Below are 23,504 nucleotides of genomic sequence, written 5' to 3'. Positions count from 1 at the left end.
AAATATCTGGACAAAAATATTTTCACCAATGTTGTAACATTTGCAATATATTTCAAAAATAAATATAATTTAAAACATATAACTTTGTATGTTAAAAACTAGTTAACATAACAGGTTTGAAATGATTAAAATTAAATATATTTTGAACTGCAAAAATACACTTTATAAAGTTTTAGATTTTATAGTCTACATACTCTACAAACTTGTATATTTTTGCCAGGAATAATGTATTTTTCCCATATGTGTTGTAAAATTAGAAATGTATTTGTTGCCCCTGATATACATTTAAAATATGTGATAGGTTAAAACTAAATATATTTTCAAATTCCAAAATATATTGAATTGTACTTATATAGTACACCACTGCCTCTGGACTAATTTCCTTTTCACACAAAATGATGAGCAAAGCAAAATGTGTTGTTTTATTTATTTGAATTATTATATATCCAAACATACATTCAGTATATTGTTTGTCAGCTATAGTAATAAAACTAACAAATAGGTCCTCCTCTGCATAATAACAATAGTAATATAAATAAATAAATAAAAATTAAATGCATGGCTTTCATTCTCTGAAGGGTCTCTGCTGAATACTACCACTGCTAACCCCTGCTTGCATCAAGTAAAAATAGCTCAACAGTTAGACTAGTTTAACCTTGACATGTTTCAGTGCCTTGGATTAACATGAAGCCTAAGTACCCATTATACAGTATATCATGATAGAACCCTGATATGTTAAAACAGTCCGATATTTTGCATACATTTGCATTCATTTACTAGCAGCGCATTATTGCAAGGCAGAAGACGGAGAGCATTATGTTTCAGCCTTTTTGGCAAAACATTACATTCATAAATATTATGGTTACATGTGTATACACTAAAAAAGAGATATACTAAATAACAGCATGTATCTCTTAGCTTCATTTACTAATGTCAACTGAAATATGTTCGAACACTTTGGTTTTGCCTTTAAAGCTGGTGGCCAGCACAAAGTCACGCTGGTCAGTGGAGAGTGCTGTAAATGAGCGTGGCCATTGAACATACACATCCCTGAACTTGAAAAATTTTTGGTTCTCCTCGTCCCATCTGAAGATATGAGAGAAAGAGTAATCGCTGCTCAGAATCAAATAGTGCTGGTCATTGAATGTGACAGGCTGCAATACTGTGGCTCCACGTGAAGGGAAACCCTGTACTTCTTCAAAACGTTTGCCCGTCCACCTCATGACTTTCGAGTCACCAATGTAGCAGGCGAGGGCGAGGTAGAGAACATTCTTGATCCTAAAGGCCTTCACGTTAACAATGTCATCCATGTTGGGTATCTCATCATGCCGAACGAACTTCTTTATGCTCTTGTTCCACTGGTAGATAACAGGAACCTGCGAACGGCTTACCAGTATGAGAACAGGCTTACCGTCTAAATCCAAAAACTCTGCATCTGTATCACGATACCATTCGTGAAGAAACTGGTATGGATAGAAACAGGTTTCATTCCACTTAAAAACAGTTGTCATTCCAGCTTTGGAACTGTCCACAATAATGAAGAACCAGTCGCCTCCAATCTGAAAGACTTCGATCTCATTTGGCTTGGACACGTTAAGCGTTTCGACTGCTTGAAACTTGGTGAACTTATTCTGCGTTCGGTCATATCTGTAGACGAGGGAGCCATCGAAAAGCTGGGAGACAATGACAAAGGCCTGCTCATTGATCACAACAGACCTGCACCCAACAACAGATCGCCCTGAAATGTCAAGAAAAATTATATAAAACCACTATACATCAGTCGTCATAATAAAATAACATTCATACCTGTAATATTATCCAAAGGCCTGAATTTGGTCTCAATGTGATCCCATTCCATGATTATGCAGCTGTCTGAATTAGGAACTGCCATGGCAATGTATATATCATCTTTGTAAGAGAAGATGTCTGCCGACATGGATTGTGTGTTTATTATCTGATGCTCAACAAAATCTGGAGGGGAAAAAACACACATACTCGAGTCGATGATATGTCCGATGCATCAAAATCCAACAGAAAAACCAAACATGGGTGTAGTTACCTGTGGAGACACACTTGCTGTGTCTTTCTGGGACATCCTTTAAAAGGACACCCTTCATGCTAGATGGACTGGCACAGTAAACATCTGAGACTGTGGCATTGGATCTCTTTAACCAGAGCATCAGCCACATGGAATCACAGTCACACTGAAACAAGTTCCCTCGCAGGTCTCTGATTATAATAGAAGTTAAATAATCAAGTTATTTGCATAACCAAAATCTGATCTGCAATGTTATTTTTCACAATGTTTCCCAGATTAGCAACAGCTAGCATGTTATATATGCAAATAGTGAATTGAAGAACTCACAGCTCTATCAAAGATCGCAGATCTGAGAAAAGCCCTCTGGGCAGTGTTTTTAAATTGTTGTTTGCCAGTGATCTGTTTGAACAGACAGAAAATTATGAAAAGACAAATCGGCAAAATATTTAAAAATATTAATTAATATGATATTTTCTGTACTGTATATTGTTGTAAAATGTGCCTAATTATAAATAAAAACAGGAAGAAGATCCAGACTACAGCAAGAAATACTTAAAATAACATCTAATTTAGAAATACAATAATATAGAATGGACTATCATCATTCTATAGATGTTTAAGGTTCTTTGTGAAACCCAACAAGGAATCAGGAACAAGCTTTAGTAAACAAAAAAGAATTTGATTAAACTGCATGATTGCTTTATCAGCCTGCTGCAGACTTCCTGTAACTAATACTCTGTAATGGTTTATTCTCTGCTAGGCTTTCATTATGTACAGGTATGTATTATAAAGTGCTTTTGGTGATTCCTGCCAAGTCTTAATGATGCCCTTAATGTTGGTAGTCTCCTTGTATTATAAATAAATAATTATAGAGATGTGGCAATAATTTCACCTTGCCTTGTTGAATGTTATACTCACAAATGTGTAACATCGCGAAGTCCTCTGAAGGCATATTTGCTTATGCCTTCAATGTTGTTACCCTCAATGAATCTAGTTTGTCAAATGAAATGAAATGAAACAACAAAGTGCACATCTTCATTTTAAATTTACTTCAGCATACAGTACAGCAAGCTACTCTGCAAACTATTCTGTATGGTAATACAATTTGGGTGCTATACACAATGCCACAGAAGAACAAATTTTCACTTTAAAAAATGCTGTAGGGTTATACATTTTGTTACCCAATATGGGTTGAAATAACCCAATTGTTGGGTTTGTCCATATTTGACTAAAATATGCACTGTAAAAACAAATGGTGCTCAATAGTACTCATAGAGGAACCATTTTAAGTGCCATATAGCACCTGTGTAGAACCATATTGTGCTATATAGAACCATATCTGGTGCTATTGTGGTGCTATATCACCCCCGTATGGTTCTTCATAGGTGCTCTTTAGGTGCTATATAGCACCAAAAATTGGTTCCCCTATGATTATAAATTTGTTATGCAATTTTTTTAGAGTGTGTGTTATTACAACCCAACATTTTTTAGAGTTTAGGCTGTATGGTTCCATAGTAAAGAACCATTCTGTTTCAAAAAAGCTTCTTTAGATTATAAAAATGTAGGAAATGGTTCTTGTAAGAGCGACAATGGTTCTTTGGTGAACCAAAAAAATGGTTCTTCTATGGCATGGCTATGAATTTTTTTTTTATAAAGAGGGTAGATAATATGCCCATAAACCAAAATGTTTAAAAATGCGGTCAAATCCTTTTACAATCTCTAACACTGTTCAAAGTCGAGACAAATATTTTTTGACAAATATGTTAATTTCTCTTACATTACATTATATAATATAAATTAAATAGAATAGTGTGCATTCAGAAGTATTCAGACTCCCTTCATGTTTTTATTTTGTTATGTTGCAGTCTAACACCAATCATTTAAATAGTTTTTTTTTTCTCAATAATATACACTCTGTATAATGACGAAGTGAAAAAATAATTTTGGAAATATCTGTAAATTGATTAAAGCCCCTCCAACCTAAAAAATGCACTTTTAAATGTGTTTTTATTAAAATGAGTCTGTTTGTGCAGGAACATCCTGTTATTATATAAATCCATCCATTCTTTCTTTGTGTAATCTCCTTTAAACCGCAACAGTCACACAAAACTGTTAAAGCTGTTGGGGATCCCCTATCAATGTGATGTCACATTGATTACGCCCCAAACGCTCACAGACTCTGCCATATGGGCGCGCAGTTCAATCTTCTGCCAAAGACACTTTCTGATGTAGTCCAAAGCACATGTGTAAGTGCTCTACCCCCTACTTTGCATACAGGGAGGGAAACAGAAGCTTTCTTTGCATTTAAAGAGACACACACAATAGCCGCGCGTTTTTCATTGCAGTCACATGTTCAACATCGTATAATAAAAGATCTGTGGTGTATTTTGAGCTGTAACTTTACAGACACATTCTGGGGATACCGGAGACTATTAAAATATTGCTGAAAACACGTAGGTTAGGAGCCCTTCAAAAACAATAAAACTGAAATATCACATTTACATAAGTATACAGATCCTTTACTCTTTACATCTTTGGCCTCAAGCCTTTTTAGGTATGACAAAACAAGTTTCCACACTTGAATTTGGGGATTTTCTGCTATTCTTTTTTTTACAATAAATTAATTTAAATGATTGTATAGGGCTGCAACATAACAACATTAGTAAATAAAGGGGGCCTGAATAATTTCTTAATACACTGTAATAGGCTGCACATTACAATTAATATCATTTAAATATTATGATTTAATATTGATAATTATATGCAGATACTGTTGTATTAAATATTGCTGTCTTCCTACAAGCATAAACACTCACAGGTACTCAAGGTGAGGAAGCCCAGAGAATGCATCCTCCTTTATTGCAGAAAATGAATTTGAACTAAGGAGACTAAAGAGAAGAAAATATTGTTTAAGTTTTATCTTATATGCGTATTATGTACAGTTTTTTGACCATACAGAAATCACACATGTATAAGATATACTTTGTGTATATTAATATTGCCCTGTAAAACATGGTGTGATTGTGTAATGCAGATAAACACAAGGTAAATTTAAAAGTGATGCATCAGAGTGGTCACTTACAGTAACTGCAGTGAAGGCATGAGCGAAAACATAGCCTCCTGGATTTCTGGGAAACTGCAATTAACAATACTCCTATATAAAAGTAAATAAATACACTAATAATTATAAAGACACTGCATGGTGTTTTAGTTCTTGTTTTGTTGCTTGATACATTTACTGCACAATGCAGGTTTAAACACAAATATCGAACAGAAATATATATATTTTGTAATAAATATTTATCTAGCCTATATATTACAAGCACTATCGCTAAGATGTTTCGCGCACATAAGAGACTTACAGAGAGTTGATGTCACTCGGTATAGATCTTGGGATGAAAGGCGAACCGACGCAAATGATGGAATCTGTCGTACAAGTGCATCCTGAAGGACACTTGGATACTCGCTTTGATCGGGACAGATGAAATGAACAAATGATCAGTAAAGTTAAAACAACACACTTTCGATTGAAAGATAACTTAACGTTAGTTTTTAGATCCATGGCAGCTGAAGAGTCGAAGACCAAATGCGCCCCTGTCCCGCACGGTACTGTGAGACGCAGCATGAAGGTCTGACTTCAGCAGGTTTTATGCAGTCAGTGCTTGGGCTGTCCCAACCGAGGCCTTTAGGTCCAAAAATGATCAAACGTCTAATGTAACTGTCTGATCCAGAAATACTGTTTGTGCATTTCTGTACATGTCTGTAGATATTAAAAATGTGATTCATTATGTGCAGATTGCACATTGTTTATAATTTTGTTTTTATTTTGGGCTAAAATAAGGGTAAACGAGTGTACAGGAGGATTGTCTGGGTTTTTCATCTACATGTGGAGAGAGAGAGATAGAGAGAGAGAGAGATAGAGAGAGATGCCCAAGTTATCTAGGCAGATAGATAATCTTACATGTGTAAGATTTAAACATGGTGCAATGACACAGCATTTCCTTTAGTGGATGGCTTCTTGGGTTGTAAAAAAGAGCATTCAGTTAGTTTCACATACGTTGGTCTATTTCTGTCCACACACTGATGCTTAAGATGTGATTGCACTTTATTTTTCTGCAGGTCATGCAGCTATTTGATTGTATTATATGTGATTGCAATGGGCTCTGTGTGTACCTTTATTGATTTAGAAGCATATCTGATTTCAGGAATACAGTATAAGCAATTTCTGGTTATATATAACAAGAAAGGTACTTAATGGATGACAATGAAATAACTTCTAAAGGTTCACCTTACAGTCACTCCTCAAATGATTTTTATATGTGGCTTATAATTTGTAATATCTGATGTAATAATTCTTTAAAAAAAATTGATAATGATGCCTGATGCACACTTTTTCCAACAGAAATAAATAAAAAGTGGTGGAACCTTAACCTTAAAGCTGCCGTTCACTTTGAAATGTAAGGGTTAGAAGGAGATGATGACAAATGCAACAATGCCTAACCATGTTTATAAACAGAAATCAATGTCTACATAAAGTGTGCTGCAATGTTTAAAATAAATGCTCACTCTGTGTTTTAATCCCAGTAAGCAAAAACCTTTTGAAACTCAAAAAATTTAATTTTATTGCTTATTGAGAAGATAATTGTGACCCTGCTTCCTGTGAAAACCATGCAGGAAGTCTCAAAATCAAATTCGCAGATAGCGAACATCAAAGTTTGATTTCAGCCATTAATTTCAATCCTTGACATGATCTTACTCAGTCAATATTAAGGACACCAAGGTCATTTTCCAAAGAATGATCTTCACTAGACTACTTGTAAGATGGTTTTATATATATAAAAAAAAAATTTCACTGGCACGGTCACAATTGTGTTAAGCCATACGGGATCTTCTTTGTAGTCCTGCGTCACGTTGCATTAAGACCTCCCACGTAATTTGTCTTTGTATAACAAGCATGCAATCATTAGCCTATAAAATAATTAAATGATTTATAAATAATAAAATAAAATATTTTATTAACAAACCCTTCCCCACTTTACGTTCCCTGCTCCTCAACACCAAAACGAGAAAATTCCAGAATGGATTCATGGAGCAGAGAGCGTACAGGCGCGTGCCGGGCGGCGTGATGACGCACACACTCTCTTTTTGCCGAGTATCATGGGAAAATAACATAGCAGGCTAGCACGCGCAGGAAGAAGAGTGGAGAATCGACACCTCCGCGGAGCTAAAGTGTTTCTGTGCGTTATATTCCCCATTCATCTCATCAAACAGTTATTAACCGACATCGATAACGACCAAAGCCCCTCCAGTTGTCCGAAAGTCCCCAAAGTCTTCACAGAGTTTGTTTTTGTCGGTTTGTTGGATATTTAGCGCGTGTCGCTGTCGAGCGAGTTCGCGGAAGAGGTGGGTAGTTAAATGTACCTTTCATATGGCACTATAGGCATCCTCGACTTTTTAATATGCCTAATATTTCTAGCATGTGTTTACTAAATGTGTCGCTACATTACCGTTGGTAGGAATATTTATGAAGTTAAACAAAAAGAGTATGAGTAGAGAAGTAAGAATTTCAAGCCGGTTAAGTTCAATGGTACTGTCTTTAATGTCCGCTAGCCTTTATCATCCCTCATAACATCTCTTATGTGTGCTTTACTCAGTTCACTGCTTCAGATACCAAAGATCACTGGCTTTGTATTCAGAAGATAAACGGGAACTTTGGATCAAGCGAGGTATAGTCGACGGTGGTGTAAATATGAGTTACAAGCCGATCGCCCCCGCACCCACCGGCTCCAACCACACTCCACCAGGTGAGTTTCATTGTGTTCATTGCTTATGCGTGTTTTGCATAAAAACATACTTTAGGGCTTTTTGTATACATCATCTTTTCTCATTCACCCTTGTTAATCCGGAAAGGGTCAGTGAACCTACAGTAAACGAGGTCAGATGAACTGATAAAGGGGAGGAGTTAAAGGAGCCATAGCCATCTGTCTTGCTCATTACATAAATGTGTGGCATAGTGTGTTGCTAACCGCACCCTACTGTGTTTGTCTTGAAACCTAACATGGCTGTTTTCGTACCTAATGTTATATGCAAGTGTGCCATGCCATGACACAATCAGATCCAATCTTTGGCTTATTTTACTTTCTCCCATGTTGTTGAGTGGCGAATTACCATTGTTTAAGTTTGTCTTTTGGTGCTTTTTTGATTTGTGACTAGTTCTCCATTTGCTCCTTGGTTTTAGGATCCTGTGGCTCTTCTCCATCACTACCGTCCTCTTCAAACTTTAGACCAGCATTTAGCGATTTTGGTCCACCATCAATGGGCTTTGTACAAGTATGTTTTTTTTTTACTAGTTTCACCCAAACTAGCAAACTTCTAAGGGTTCTTTTAACTATGCTCATACCCCCCCCCCCAGTTTTATCCCTAAATAGATTTTTTTTCTCACTGTGTGAACAAATACTAGGACCAAGCATCTCATAAACATTCACGTTTATTTTATTTTAAAGGAATAGTTGAAAAAATTGCTTTTTTCAGCTGAAAACTGTTTTAAATATAAATAACCATCACTTTATACACATGTGTGAGTGAGAATATTATTGATATTAAGCTTATTTAGTCAAATTTAAATTAGCTTATCCGATCACTAAATTAAAATATATGTCAAATAACGTAAAATCTCATTGGTTCTTGCATGACTTACTCATAAGACACACAAAACCCAATGAGGTTTTAATTTATTGAGGTGTTTCCAAGTTAGATTTTTTGTAAGATGGTAACATTTAAAACATTTTCTTTCAATTCCTAGCCAGTAAAAGTGTCCCAGGGATCTACCTATAGTGAGCTGCTTTCCGTCATTGAGGAGATGAGCCGTGAAATACGGCCTACGTATGCCGGCAGCAAAAGTGCCATGGAGAGACTAAAGAGAGGTACTCAAAACATAATGCTTTTAACAGTCAATGGCATGTGTAGCATGCAGGTGCATTGGGTTGTACACACGAACTAGGACTGTGTATCGCTAACAATTTCCCAATACGATATATATCCCGATACAAGGCCATGGTACGATGCACATCACGATACAAGACAATTTGAATTTCATTTTTGTTCAGAATTTTATCATTATTATTCTGTTTATTGTACATTTAATAAGCAGTGTTGTTGTAACAGTTGTGTTTTTTCCATTCATTTATTAATTTTGAGGGAAATACATCAAATCTCAGTGCAATAGTACTTAACTCATCTTGTTTCAAAGCAGTTTTGCAAAGATGGTGCCTTACTCTAGTTTAGGCATTATATTCTTCTTTCATAAAATTCTTCTATAACTATAAATATCTGTGTAAACATGCAGTCAGACTAAATGCTATTTCTCTATATAAATCAGATTATTAATGTGACCGCTGTAGTTTGAAGTAGCTCCAATTCCTATACTCACTTTTCACATGCAGCTCTTTGTCGTCTTTCTTCCCAAAAGTGTTACTGAATTATAAGAAAGCGGCTAATAAAGCAGCGTGCGCTTCATTGTTTTTAAAAATGCGTGCAGTAGTTTTATTATGGATTGCTTACGAGACGACGTGCTGTCTTTTTTGTGCAACGCTACTTTAACTACACGACAAGCCCTTTGCAGCCGTTTAGGATAAAATATCTGCACTTTCATACTGAACTCATAGAGAGGGGTAGGAGTAGAGAGAGATTACGAAGTGTGCTTAGGCAAGGTGTGCAGACGTGTGCACACGAGAGACAGACACGGAAAGTCAAGTATGCTCAGTCAAACATGGTATGGAGCGTCACATTTCCGGCTGACGTCAGAGGTATGCAGGCCAATCACAACGTACAGATTAGCTGGCCAATCATCAGCTTTTCAGATCAATGAGCTTTGTACAAAATCAGAGCTTTTGAAATATGGAGCTATTATGTGGAAAATAATGTTTTTTTTTTTTTACCTTTTTTAACCACGCAAACACATTGTATTATACCAAATACACAAAATAATGTTTTTGAGCAATGAAATAGGTGCTCTTTAACGTACTCCACGGGTCATACGCGTCCTTTCCATACACATCAACTGCAATTCGTCACACTACCTTCAAAATCGATACGTAAGGTGCTGTGTTGATGCGCGCATCATCGGGAGTTCATGACGATGTATTGTCGTATCGATATTTTGAGCATTAACACGAACCCCTTTAACACAGCACGTTGATCCCTGAAAAATCACATCCACTGTTATTGATTCTGGGATTGTTCCTATAAAAAGGGAATACGTCTTGTGTGAACAAAAGGATGGAACAATTCCGCAAGGGTCAGGTCAAAGTGTCAAGTTATCGTTTGGCTCTTTGACATGGGGGTTTTAAATGCAGATCAACATTTATGGTAAAAATGTCTGTGAAGTTGAATATAGAAACTTGTTTGTAATCAATCTGAAACAAAATTGCACACGGTTTCTCGAGAGAGCGAGAGAAATCACAGATGATAAGCAAACTTAAGATGCTGTGAATAAAATCCACTAAATGCACGACTGAAAACACAATACACATCGCATCTTGTCTTTACTGGATGTGTGTGAACGCATGCACAGATTCCAGAAAATCATTGGCAGCCTGCATAAACCAAAATAAAATGATCCCGGACAAATCCTTAAGAAATTGTTAGTGTAATTTCTGTAATCTGTGTGTATAAAGGGCTATAGTGAAAAAAAAAAAACGAAATCTCTGATCAATAGCTTTTTAAGTTTAAAATAAATACTCAAACTTGAACAATCAAATTTTTCTATGTTTAGGATATAATTCTTCAGTTGAAATATGAAGTGAATTCTAAGCCAGTTTATTATATATAAGATTATGTCACGGCTTTTACTGTTTTTGCATATTGTAATATAGTAACATACATGGTTATTCCAAATGGCACATATTTGTAAAATCAGAACGCAAGTACAGGAACTTTTAACTCTTCACGTTAGGGCTTGCTAAATATTTCCTCTTAACTGTTGTTTTTATTGTTCAATTGAATGCCAGCTTGTTTAAATATCTTATTTTCTGTCATTTCAGGTATCATTCATGCACGTGCTCTTGTCAGGGAGTGTCTAGCAGAGACAGAGCGAAGTGCTCGCACATAACATCCACCCACAATCTCCCTCCGGTACTCGTCTCCCCATTGTTCCGTCTCTCACAAGAAAGGCTGTTTTTCCTTTCTGCCAAGCTATTTACACCAACATTTTATATCTTTCTTATTGTTCTGCTTTGTCCATTGTGCATAGCTCAGTCCCCACCTCCCTCCTGATGTACACCTCATGTAGTTGCAAGTAGCATAGCATTTTTTTAAGGCAACTTTTTGCAGTTCTGTATTTAAATAAAACAAAATCAATGAACAATTTGTCAGATTTTCTTTTGTCACCATGCAAGTATTTTGGGAATCACTTTTTCATAGCATATAAATGCAGAAGAATTAAAACAAAATGAATTAAAAGTATTTAAAAAAAGTTTATTTGTAGTGACATACATGGACATAATTGTGAATTACATAAAGGAGAGTATTTCTTTCAGCTTTGATGGCAAAGTGAAATCTTTCCCATGTGTTGTCAGTGCTAACATAGTATTACATATTCCATTCTTATTTCTTTAGTTTTTCATTATATTAAAAATGTAGCATACATACAAAGACTACAATTAACAGTGAGTGTAACAGCAATAACGTAAAAAACAAAACAATAAATACTAAGGGATGGGGGATATAGTGGTAGAAATGCTGCTTAAACAGATTGGCATTAGATTGTCTTCATTCAACTTTGTTTCATTCAAACCACACTTTTCAAAACACAGTCTCATGCATTTCTTGCTATATCCAAAAAGTGAATAGGGTGATAGGTTTACGCAGTGAGCCAATATTGACCAAAAACATATATTTTAGAGTTACCACTGATAAACAATGTTGCCACTGTCTGAATTATCCAGTTGTCTCCTTTTCTTTGTAACTCTTCTTTTTTTGGTAAGTCAATGAGAAATGGATTTTAGTTTTTTTTTACTATGCAGTAAAAACATGATGCACTCCTTACTAGTCAACTGATTGTTAACCAATTAACCAGCAAAACAAAACTAGATGTAATGGAGAATAATATGGTTTGCTTTGGGCATGTCTGCAGAAAAAAACGACAAGTGTACAACAAGATACATGAACTTGAGGGGCAAATGTATAAAAATGCACGTGTTCCAACTTAACAATGGCCTTACAAATGAATCTCTCCTCATAATTGGAAAATCAGAAAGGTCATCTTTGTTTCAGCCCTAAAAAGAGATGAAATACAGCACGTATTATTTAACTGAAAAACATTTCTGGTTGCTTAATTGTTATTATTGCTAACCCCAATATAGACTCCTTATAATTTTAACCTTACTTTAAAGAGATATGATCACAAGAGCACAAAAACAGGTAAAATGGGTTCTGAAATGCTTTGCAATCATATCAATAAAACCACATATGGATGCATGCCACTACAATCTGATTTAATAAACAATTTGATTTAATAAACAATCTATATACAGCCCTGTGCAAAAGTCTTAAGGGCTGTTCATACTATGTACTAGGGCTGCAACGATTAATCATGCAAATGTGCGTTTTCTCAATGAATTTTAATGAATTAAGGTGAAATCCCGGCTCATCCCAATGCCTTTGTGCCACAGAAGTAGTAGCATAACAAACGCTATACCATGTCTATAGGAATATTTATATTGCTGTTCTTCAAATTGTTTCAGTTATTTTCACGATAATAAAGAATATTTTGAATGATTTTGTTTGACGAGTGTTGCATTTTTAAATGGACGTTATAAACAACTCTGACACATAATGATTTTAGATTGAGAAGGACCTCCTACTGACCAAATGCCGTAGTACACACACACAAGCTGTGCATGAAACACAGAATCGATTCTGAATCTATTTCAAAGACATTTTTAATGGGACACGCGATATATCGTTGCAGCCCTACTGAGTACCATCTCTATACAAATATAGTTATAGTTTTAAAAATCGTTCAGCGGACATCACACCACAACTATAAAGATACTAAAAAACTATACCATTGGGATCACTTTCGGAGCTATTTTTTTCAACTTATGAACGATAAACTATTAACAGCTCATCGCTGGGGTCCATTAGCTCAGGTGTCTAGCACTATTGCAGTAAAATTGACTGCATAATGTTTCTTTTCTACTACACTGACTATTGGTTAAATACAGCTATTATAGTAGCTGTAAATGCTACAAGAACACCATATTTACATGTTAAATGACATGTAAACAACTGCAAAAGTTTTTATGAAAGGAATACAATATTAGTGTGGCGCACAAGAGAATAAACAGTTATCAATACCGTCCAGTGGTGTGGACGCCAATTCAGTTATCGATGTAGTAAACATTAACAATATGGTTATCGTTAAAGTCCTTAAAAAGTGGTTTGTTAAACCACAGAAAAATGTGTTATTAACCACCCAACCAAATTTGAATGCTCGACGTTATTACAATCTTGGAAAAAATAAGCAGCATCCTATGCTCTCAAGCGGTGGGGGCGTGTCTGCGCCGAAACCACGCCCTCTCGTGGAAAGCTGCCGTATCTCTCAACTTTCAAAAACTACTACAACCTGAATTTTATGCTCGCAATTGTGTTAAAGGAGGTGGCTAAAGTGCATCACTGAGCCACCGTTTTAGCCCCGCACAAATAATCCTCAACACAGAAATGGTGAAAAACTGTTTAACGATCTAATCTTTACGATCTAACTCTGCAATTCAATACTTTATGATTTACAGTCTTTTGGTGTGTTTCAGCAATACATTTCTAACATTTATAATGTGTTTAGAAACAATAATTTTTAAAGGGGGGGTTTAATGGTATTTCAAGCATTCTGACTTATTAACACAGTTATAGAGTTGTTTCCTCATGCTAAACGTAGGCAAAGTGTCAAAAATGCAGTTGGGCGTGTTTCAGAGTATTTCTGTGCCGAATGCACTTCGCCAGGGTTCGTACAAGTTTCGGCTAATTTTTTTCGATTACGGTTCTAACTGACGTTTCTGGGGTTTTCGATACGTATCACTTCTTTATATGGGCTTCCGCCGGAAAACTTCCCCCGGAAAACCCCGCCCAGCCGTCAGTCAGCGGGAGACGCTAGAGTTGCTAACAGCTTATCACGCCACTCAGCTTTGTTTAATTTCAAAAGTCAACAATGGCACAACAAGAAGTGTGTTTTTGGATGTAAGGAGAAGACATCCAGCCTTATGGAAACAATGGATATAGTTTATTATCCGGATTAGCAGCGGAGTTTTGCGTGTGTGTTTGATGCGGTGGATTTTCATGACGAGTTACACGTGGTAAGTAAGACTTCTGTCTTATGTTGGAAATAGGCGCGTGTATATTATATAAATGACACGAACATGTAGTGAATCATAAGTTAAAACAGTGTTGTATAGTGTTGCATGACTCGTACTCGCTCCTCCCGTGTTATAACTCCTCCTTCTTCATTTTTTCGTACGTTATCGGAAAGATTCGGTAAAGCTAATCTTTCTTTTATAAATCTGATTAAACTAAAGACTCTTCAGAGATATAAAGGATGTCATACTACTCCATAGGTACTCCAGATTAATATCAGAAATGCAGAAACAGCGTGTGTTACGTGAGCTTTAAGATTGACTTCAAAGTGTGAACAGCCCTTAAAGGGATAGTTCGGCCAAAAACGATATTAAACCCATGATTTACTCACCCCCAAGCTGTCCGAGTTGCATATGTCCATCGTTTTTCAGACAAACACATTTTCGGATATTTTAGAAAATATTTTAGATCTTTCTGTTCATTAAATGTAATGTCACGGGGTCCAGCAATAGTCCACGACCTTCAAGTCCAAAAAAGTGCGTCCATCCTTCACAAATTAAATCCAAACGGCTCCAGGATGATAAACAAAGGTCTTCTGTGGGTAATCCGTGCGGTGTTGTTGTAGAAATATCCATATTTAAAATGTTATTAACGTTATAAACTACCTTCCGGTAGCGCCGCCATCTTGGAGTGATCCGCATTCAGGATGAGAGCTTACGCAGCGTACAGAGTTTCTCTGCTGCTGCTCTGTGCCCCCGCCCTCCGAATTTGTCATACGTCACTAAGAAAAGTGCGTACACTACGCTAATACTCTCTCCTGAGTCTAAGATGGCGGCGCTACCGGAAGGTAGTTTATAACGTTAATAACATTTTAAATATGGATATTTCTACAACAACACCGCACGGATTACCCACAGAAGACCTTTGTTTATCATCCTGGAGCCGTTTGGATTTAATTTGTGAAGGATGGACGCACTTTTTTGGACTTGAAGGTCGTGGACTATTGCTGGACCCCGTGACATTACATTTAATGAACAGAAAGATCTAAAATATTTTCTAAAATATCCGAAAATGTGTTTGTCTGAAAAACGATGGACATATGCAACTCGGACAGCTTGGGGGTGAGTAAATCATGGGTTTAATATCGTTTTTGGCCGAACTATCCCTTTAAGGCCACCATTAGATTTTTTGTTTTTGCAATGGTATAGTAAACATATATTATTCTTGTTTTTAATGTGACCTCTCTTTACATTTGAGCAACAGAAAGAACCTGCAGGCTCTCTTAAACCAAAATGAAATTAAACCCTAATTCTACTCGAATAACTTATTATTTTATCTTCAAAGGAGTTTAAGATGTGCTTAGTGCCAAGGAAGGTCACACTAAACATCGTCACCCAAAACAGCCAATTGGGTAAAAGACCAAACTTACTGTAGTAGCCGCAGCAGCAGCCGCTTTTCCACTGTAGCCGAAGAGGTTCTTGTAGCGTCCCTTCTCCTCCTTCTGTTTCTCCCGGATGCGTTCTTCCATTGCTCTCAATTCTTTGGCCACTGAGGATTCAAGTGATGGGTCTAATTGAACCACCTTGGCAAAGTCAGCCCTCGCCTGTGCCTCATTCCATACAGCTGCATGTGCCTTCCCACGTTTGAAATATGCCTTTAAGTTATCTGTTAAAAAAATAAAAATTAATATATTAATCCGAAATGCAGATTATAACTCACAGTCAGTCACACTCATTTGTCATATCATCACTGCTTGAGTTTGCAGAAACACAATTTTTTACATTTTGCAAATTTTACAAAGTTCAAATATGCCTGTGTTATCTATAAGATCTTAAATGGACTTGCTCCACCCCCACTAAGCGAATATATTAAATTGAAAAAAATGGGTGGAGGAACTCATGTAACCAGGGCTGCTATAAGAGGAGATTGTATTGTGCCTTATAGACGCACAACATTTGGACAATATGCACTATCAATCAAAGGATCAGAGATCTGGAACACGCTACCTGTTGATGTAAGAGAATGTCCGACCTATATTAGTTTTAAGAGCAATTTGAAGCTATGGCTAAATACAAATCAAATTTGTGAACACTGAGTGATTAGAGGAATATATTTATTTATTTATATAGAATAGCAATTCAATTCATGTGTATGTCTATGTATTCTATATCATGAGTCTGTCTATGAGGTTAGAGAGTATGTTTTGTTAATTGTGGTATTTCGTGGTATTTCGTGTTGTTAGTGTAAACAGGAGTTTGTGTTGTTTTCGTTCATTTTTGTGACGTCTGATTTATGTTAACTGATTCGCTCATTATTGTGATGTCTGACTTATGTTAATTCATAGTTAAATGTTTTGTTTTGTCTCATTAAGCATTGTTGGTGACCTGGTAAGGGACTACAGATGTAAAATAGCCTGGGGGCTAATTCTGGCATATTCATATGGCTGAAAAGCTATTATGTTTCTTAATATGTATTGTCCCTTTAAAAAAAAAAAAAAAAAAAAAAAAAAAAAAAATGTCATGGACTATTTTTTCCAATGGAGGGAAGGCTTTTAGTGATTTTACTTCATAAACAATCCATCAATACAAAATGTTCTGCTTTAATGTGGTAAGTAGACAGTCTTTTTTGGTATTACACCCCTTCAGGTGCATTTCATTCACAATGACATTAACTCATTTGAAAAAGCCGGATGTAATTGTGGGTAGTTTTGCAGATAATAATTATGCTGAGTATGTAATTTGATTTTAATAACTAACTTGTTTTGGGGGAATTCATGAGGGACTTGAAGCTTATTCATACGCAAGGTATAGTTTTGCCTCAGCTCGTTTAAAATGCATAAAACTTTACAAATATAAACAAGATTACTACTTAGCTATCTGACTTCGAACAGATGTGAGAAAGAGAAAGAGAGAGAGTGCAACTGTGCAGCTTATCATGACGCACTGGATTTATTACACAAGACAAAACGACATAAACTTAATGTGGCACAATAATCGCTTTACCTCGATTATTTTGGTTTTGTAACCATTTGAATCCAAAATAAAAAATTGATTAATTGCACAGCCCAAGTTTACATACTCTGTTGTGGACATTTACCATCATACTTATTGATGATAGATGAGCAGTGGTCCAAAACCTCATAGTACTGGCCCTGTATTTGTTTGCACTGGCAATAGTTGAGGAGAAGAGGAGTGATCATGTGGTCAAGTTTGATCCATGACTCATCACCCGGCCGTTCCTAAAAAGTGAAGAATAGAAGTTTAAAGGAACTGCACAACCACAGCTTAAATTAGGCAAGGAACAAGTCAATTTAGACTGTTGGCTAAAACCAGCTTCATTCTTCATGAAATATAACCACAGATATAATGTGCACTAAAACAAAGTATAAACAAAATACAAAACTAACTCAAAATTTGTTTTGAAGTTCTCAAACGACATGAGGGTGAGTAAATGATGTCAAAATGTTCATGAACTAACTTAAGGCTTACCTTCATTTGTAAACTCTTAAGGCATGCTATGGCATTGTAGTATTTTTCAGCAGCTCCTGCAATGTCTCCATTCTTGAAGAGTGCATTTCCCTCTTCATGGATCTGCGGTATGGCTCCCAGTTTCTCATCATCTGTCATTGCCCATATTTCCATTTGGAAGGAGCCAGGGGGCAAGACCTTAGTGAGATGACAACAGAGAAATATAAAACACAACACCAAAATAACCAATTATCCTTAGTTTTGTATATTTCATCTTTTGTCAAAATAATACAAAACACATTTGCACATAGCAAGCAGAAACTGCCTCCCAAAACATGACGCCATGCACTTACCTGTAGCAACTCCACAGTAAAAACAAGAGGCTGGGGATTGGCCTGCAATTTATCCAGGTCTGGGTAGCCAATAGAATGATGCGAGTGAACCTGGGCTATTCCACAGCAGTGTCTCTGTCCTTCCAGCGGGTCTTTTCCTTTGCTGATGTTGCGTAATGACATTGAGACCGTAGGGTAGATAGCTGTGTGCTAATACAGGAAAAATTACGGTTCAAAAATATTCTGGAAAATATTGCATTTCTTAGCGATACGCTCACAGATGACCAACCTTGATGTCACAGGTAAATTCAGCAACTTCACCCTCCTTCATAGTGGTCACCACTTGCTCCCACACAGGAAGCTTGAACTTCTTTCCCAGTATGAGCTCCATTGGCTTAGAGTGACCTCCCATTGTCCTCGAGTCATCCAACAGAGTCCCATCACAAAGACTAGTGCGGTAATGAAACTTCACCTTTTAAAAAAAGACTTTTGTTTTTAAAACAATTTTATGATACATGACTTTATTATGCAACATTTAAAGGTGTTATGTTTTTTTAGAATTTCATAAAATGGTGAACCTAATCAAAATGTAATCGAATAAAGGATTTGGAGAATCGTGACACCTATCCGTGGTTGGAAAGTACAGATAAAGGGGCAGTGTTATCCCCTTCTGACATCACAAGGGGAGCCAAATTTCAATTACCTACTTTTTCACATGCTTGCAGAGAATGGTTTAACAAAACTAAGTTACTGAGTTGTAGAGATAGACCGATATATCGGGCCTATATTTGCGAGTTTTATGTGTATCGACATCGGCCGATACGTGGCTGCCGTGTTCGCCGATTTTTTCCTGCATTATTTACAGACAGAGTGCTGGAAGCCGCAAGCGATTGCAGGTCAGGTGACTAAAAACAACCAACCTTTCCATGACAACATCAATCAGCTGATCATAGCTGAACAAAGCGTGTTTTTATTTCTCATCTCTATGGGGCGGTTTCCCGGACAGGGATTAGACTAGTCCTAGACTAAAATAAATGTTAGAACTGTCCAAACTAATAACATCTGTTTTTAACATATCTTAAAATACATCAGTGCCCTGTGTTTTGCCTCAAAATGGACACAAGTAATGTTTTTAGTAAGGCATGTTTGTTAAAACTAGTTATATTTCCTAATTAAACTAAGCTCTAGTCCAAGTTTAAGATAATGCCTGTCTGGGAAACCACCCCATATATATATTTGTGGTAGTAAAGTGCTAGAAATCAATATCCTTTGCTGATAGTTCCTCATCATTGTGGGGAGTACAGTTCATGGTTCCATAGAACCCTCACCTGTTTTTAAATATAGTTTTTTTTTTAAGTTCAATAAATGTTTTTTTTATGAGACTTGTAACATTTGGCTTCATCATTGTGTCATTTTTATTATGTAAATTGAGTGAGTAAAAGCAATATTGGCTCAAGAAAATCGGCAGCCTGTATCGGTCACCGGCTAAGGCTGATGAAACAAAAATCGGCATCGGCACTGAAAAATCCAAATGGGTCGACCCCTACGGAGTTGTTCTTTTTCATGTTGTCTAGCTTAATAAAAGCACTGTCCCAATAACAGCACTTAAACATGGAAAAGGTGAGATTTTCATGATATGTCCCCTTTAACAAATCACCCTTATATGGCCTGTATAAGAACATTTACATTTTGTTTAACATTAAGGGGGGTTGCACAATGCAATAATTGACTAATATTATACCCCCCCACACAACCTAACCCACGTTTTACTATAGTAACTATAGTTTTTGTTTTAGTTTACTACTACACATAGTTTTACTATGTTCTTGTCATAACAACTATAGTTTTGCCATGGTATTTATTGCAAAACTATGGTAATACAAATGGTAGTCAATTTGCTAAAACAAAAAACATGGTTACTACAGTTTTACTATAATAAAATCATGGTTAATTTGCTTCCTAAGGTAAAGGGCTAATTTCTCATGTCTCTGGGGCTCAGTACGTTCCTGCCTAGTGGTGGGCAAACCCTTGCAAACAATAGTTGCATTGTCTTTGCATAACTTACGGCTGTCACTCAAATAGGACGGATTTCCTTTCATCTCAGTGCTAAAAAATGCAAACACACGTCCTGTTTATAGACCTGGCCTCTATTGACTGCATCAGGTATCGTGATAATTAGCTAGTTTGCTAAACCAGAAAACCTATCAGGCTTCTGTAAAGATAGCACATAAACCTATACAAGTTTCCGCGGTACTAGTAACGTATAGGCATTTAATTTCAAATAGCCCATGTTAAGGTAAAAACAAGCGCACATCATCTGACAAAACTAACGAATCAAACTACTGCAGCTAGCTTGCTATCGGACTTTGAATCGTTACAAAATGAAACACCGCATCGCGCCATCGATATTTTATGTATAGAAAACATACACTAGACCGAACACTACCTTTGTCCCATCTGGAAAGGTTGAAAGCTCTCCTTTTCCAGGAGCGATGACTTTTTTAAGAATGCCGTCTGCTTGGAGCTTGCTAGCAATTTCCTCCATGTTTCTTCGAGACGTATGATGATAGCGCTGCTCAGTGTTCATTTGAGTCTATAGAGGGCGCTGCTAACGCCTCGACAACAACTACACAGCACTACTCAACATGCCATTAGGACAATAATGTTTATTAACACATGAAATGATGTAAAGATTACCAGAAGGTTTACAATGTAATATATTTTTGAGATAAGACAGCCTAATGTATGTTGTTGGAGCATAGAGGTACTAATAATAGCTGTAACAACTATTCATAAGATGTAACAAGATTTTTTATTTTATTTGTTGGTTTATTTGAAGAGATTAACATGATTCCAACCAAAGAGATGAAAAAATATGCATTGCACATAGAATGCATGGTATATAAAGAATATAACATGTGCTAGTTTGCATTTCAACTCCATAGAAAGGCTTTTATCTAAAAACTGCTGTACCATTCCTGCCTACATTTAGTTAAAGGGATAGTTCACCTAAAAATGAAACTTCTGTCATCATTTACAGTCTCATGTTGTTACAAACCTGTATAAATTTCTTTGTTCTAATGAAAATGAATGAAGATATTTTAAAGAAATGTTTGTTACCAAACCATTTGTGGACCCCATTTACTTCCATATTAGGAATAAAGAATATTAGGGAAAAAATTGGGGTCCACGAACAGCTTGTTTACAAACATTTTTGAATGAACTATCCCTTTAATATGCCATCCATTAATTTATATAACAAAGGGTGATAACTAAATACAGACATTTCACACACAGATTAAAATGATTCAAACAATAATATATTGCAATTTAAATATACAGCACTAACATTTTGTTTTACTATCCATGTAAAAGGCTTAATACTGTATACTGTTCCAGAGTTGGGAGTCTTTTATGCTTTTTGTCTCTATGTAGTTCTGGAGTAGTCCGTTTTATAAATGCATGTTTTTTTAAACCTTGTAAATCTAAAAAACAAACATTTATTTAAAGGCGGGGTGCATGATCTCTGAAAGCTAATGTTTATATTTAAAATCTCCTAAACAAACACGCCCCTACCCCAATAGAATCTGGACCTTCTTTTGATAGATCCGTCCCACATAACACAACCCAGGCAACAATGTCGGTTAGTAGACATGCCCCTTACTGCTGATTGGCTACAAGTGTGTTTTGGTAGTCGTCCCGAGTGTTTTTTAAAAATCATGCACCTCGCCTTTAAAAACACTATTTCCTTATTTTGGGAAACACTTAAATAGGTATTTAGTGCTGAATATGAAATATTTTGAATGTGACAAAGTAATACAATCTTTACAAACCACTTTTAGTTTTTTAGGGTACACAGCAGCTGATGGCTCATAATTGTCTTTTATATTGTTTTGATTTCATCAGGGTTTATAGGGAGACTTGGTGATAAACCACGAAAAAGGGCTTTTATGTGTAGCCAGTATTAATATTTGGGGTTGCTTAATCCAATAACACAGCACGCCAGTCGCCTTCCAGCATTGCCATGCAACAGGCTCTCCACATTTCCACCTCTGCCCAAATCATCCTTTCCCTCATGAATAACAACAGAGCGGCCAATTATTGAGAGCTTTCCAAACAGTGTTGCATTACAAAGCTGCGAATGACGAATCTTCCCATTATTCGAAACAAAGTTTCCAAAATCCCCTGGATGTTGTGGATGGTCTATTTCAAGAGGATTGTAATGTCCACCTGTAGAATCGCAGCCCTTGCGTATATCTCCATACTCATGAATGTGCATTGCTCTGGGCTGTTTGTCGTCAGGGAATCCGGACAGTCTAAAAATCACATTGAGTTTTTCCTTTGGGTCAGACTGTTCAAATAAAATACGACCATACACACGGGGCATGTCAGATGCTAGACGAGTGCTGGGATTGATCCTACACATTGCCTTAAGTGGTCCAGTATTACTGTACTCTGCATATGCTAAGCCTGAGAATGATCCACAAAAGTACAAATGGCAACCCAACAATAGGGCCACAAGTGATGAAAAAATGGTCTTCATTTCTTCTTTTCCCTGTGGTAAAATAACACTTTATTATATATAAAACACTTAATTCAGAAAATCAAACCACATGTTGCCTCATCATCAAAGTCAATATGCCTCAGGGTATCAATTTCTTCTGTTATGAAACACTCTGCAATTTTAAACTTACACTATGTATTATTATAAACACCGTGCAAATCATTTTAAAAAACACAGAAAAATCTTCCAAAATTATACGCTTTTATGTACACTTCTTTATAATTGCAATACATAATGCGTAGCCTACATTGTCGAGAAAAAGTTATACATTGTTTCTGATCTACACAAACACACATTACATTATGATCACTATGTAAAGTAATTTAGCTATATTGTACAAAGTACGTACCTCCTGCGTTATCAAAATGAATATTTTTTAGAACTGCGTGTCGTCTGCTCAGTGTTCCCGTCGCATGTGATACTTTTAAGTTTGATGTTTTATACTTGCATAACTAGGGGGCGTAAACACCTCATTGGGCAAATGGTGCTTGAGCATCTTATACGGATCATATTGCAGGATCATATTGCAGGCCTGCCCAAAATGGAGTACAAAATTTCTGAATGGTATAATCTGAAAAAAAAAAAACGAATAAGGTAGGGGTTGTTTGTCTTGCATCTTTGTTTTTGTTGGTAAATTAAACAGAATGCTAAGATACACTCAACCTACACATTCAATTCTCTGGTTCTTTGAATTACCGAACTTTTTAAAGAAATGTGGATGCCTTTAGAAAAAAAGCTTTTACTTGTTTTACGGT

At 36.3% G+C, this 23,504-nt stretch overlaps 4 protein-coding genes across 4 annotated transcripts; 1 reads left to right on the top strand and 3 right to left on the bottom strand.

Moving 5' to 3' along the window:
* Window positions 1-413: 413 nt before the first annotated feature.
* lgi2b (leucine-rich repeat LGI family, member 2b) lies at window positions 414-5,790 on the bottom strand. The gene is made up of 8 exons (XM_065295875.2): window positions 5,401-5,790; window positions 5,121-5,192; window positions 4,855-4,926; window positions 2,957-3,028; window positions 2,366-2,437; window positions 2,060-2,229; window positions 1,807-1,971; window positions 414-1,738 (listed from the first exon to the last, which is right to left on the bottom strand). The coding sequence occupies exons 1-8, from the start codon at window positions 5,661-5,663 to the stop codon at window positions 921-923; spliced, it is 1,704 nt and encodes a 567-aa protein (XP_065151947.2). The 5' UTR covers window positions 5,664-5,790; the 3' UTR covers window positions 414-920.
* Window positions 5,791-7,197: 1,407 nt separating this feature from the next.
* cdk2ap2 (cyclin dependent kinase 2 associated protein 2) lies at window positions 7,198-11,402 on the top strand. The gene is made up of 5 exons (XM_065295662.2): window positions 7,198-7,441; window positions 7,693-7,842; window positions 8,277-8,368; window positions 8,841-8,961; window positions 11,080-11,402. Exons 2-5 carry the CDS (start codon window positions 7,788-7,790, stop codon window positions 11,145-11,147), a joined length of 336 nt encoding a protein of 111 aa, XP_065151734.1. The 5' UTR covers window positions 7,198-7,441; window positions 7,693-7,787; the 3' UTR covers window positions 11,148-11,402.
* A 98-nt stretch (window positions 11,403-11,500) lies between these two features.
* Window positions 11,501-20,781, bottom strand: aip (aryl hydrocarbon receptor interacting protein). Its single transcript, XM_065265537.1, has 7 exons — window positions 20,632-20,781; window positions 18,475-18,657; window positions 18,207-18,395; window positions 17,875-18,051; window positions 17,483-17,624; window positions 15,816-16,051; window positions 11,501-12,312 (listed from the first exon to the last, which is right to left on the bottom strand). Exons 1-7 carry the CDS (start codon window positions 20,770-20,772, stop codon window positions 12,307-12,309), a joined length of 1,074 nt encoding a protein of 357 aa, XP_065121609.1. The 5' UTR covers window positions 20,773-20,781; the 3' UTR covers window positions 11,501-12,306.
* A 197-nt stretch (window positions 20,782-20,978) lies between these two features.
* sod3b (superoxide dismutase 3, extracellular b) lies at window positions 20,979-23,235 on the bottom strand. The gene is made up of 2 exons (XM_065295661.2): window positions 23,099-23,235; window positions 20,979-22,740 (listed from the first exon to the last, which is right to left on the bottom strand). Exon 2 carries the CDS (start codon window positions 22,726-22,728, stop codon window positions 22,150-22,152), a length of 579 nt encoding a protein of 192 aa, XP_065151733.2. The 5' UTR covers window positions 22,729-22,740; window positions 23,099-23,235; the 3' UTR covers window positions 20,979-22,149.
* Window positions 23,236-23,504: the final 269 nt, after the last annotated feature.

Source organism: Paramisgurnus dabryanus, chromosome 4 (assembly GCF_030506205.2).
Source record: "Paramisgurnus dabryanus chromosome 4, PD_genome_1.1, whole genome shotgun sequence".
NCBI classification, from domain to species: Eukaryota; Metazoa; Chordata; class Actinopteri; order Cypriniformes; family Cobitidae; genus Paramisgurnus; species Paramisgurnus dabryanus.
The sequence above is the reverse complement of the archived record's forward strand: the minus strand, read 5'-3'. Positions and strand labels throughout refer to the sequence as shown.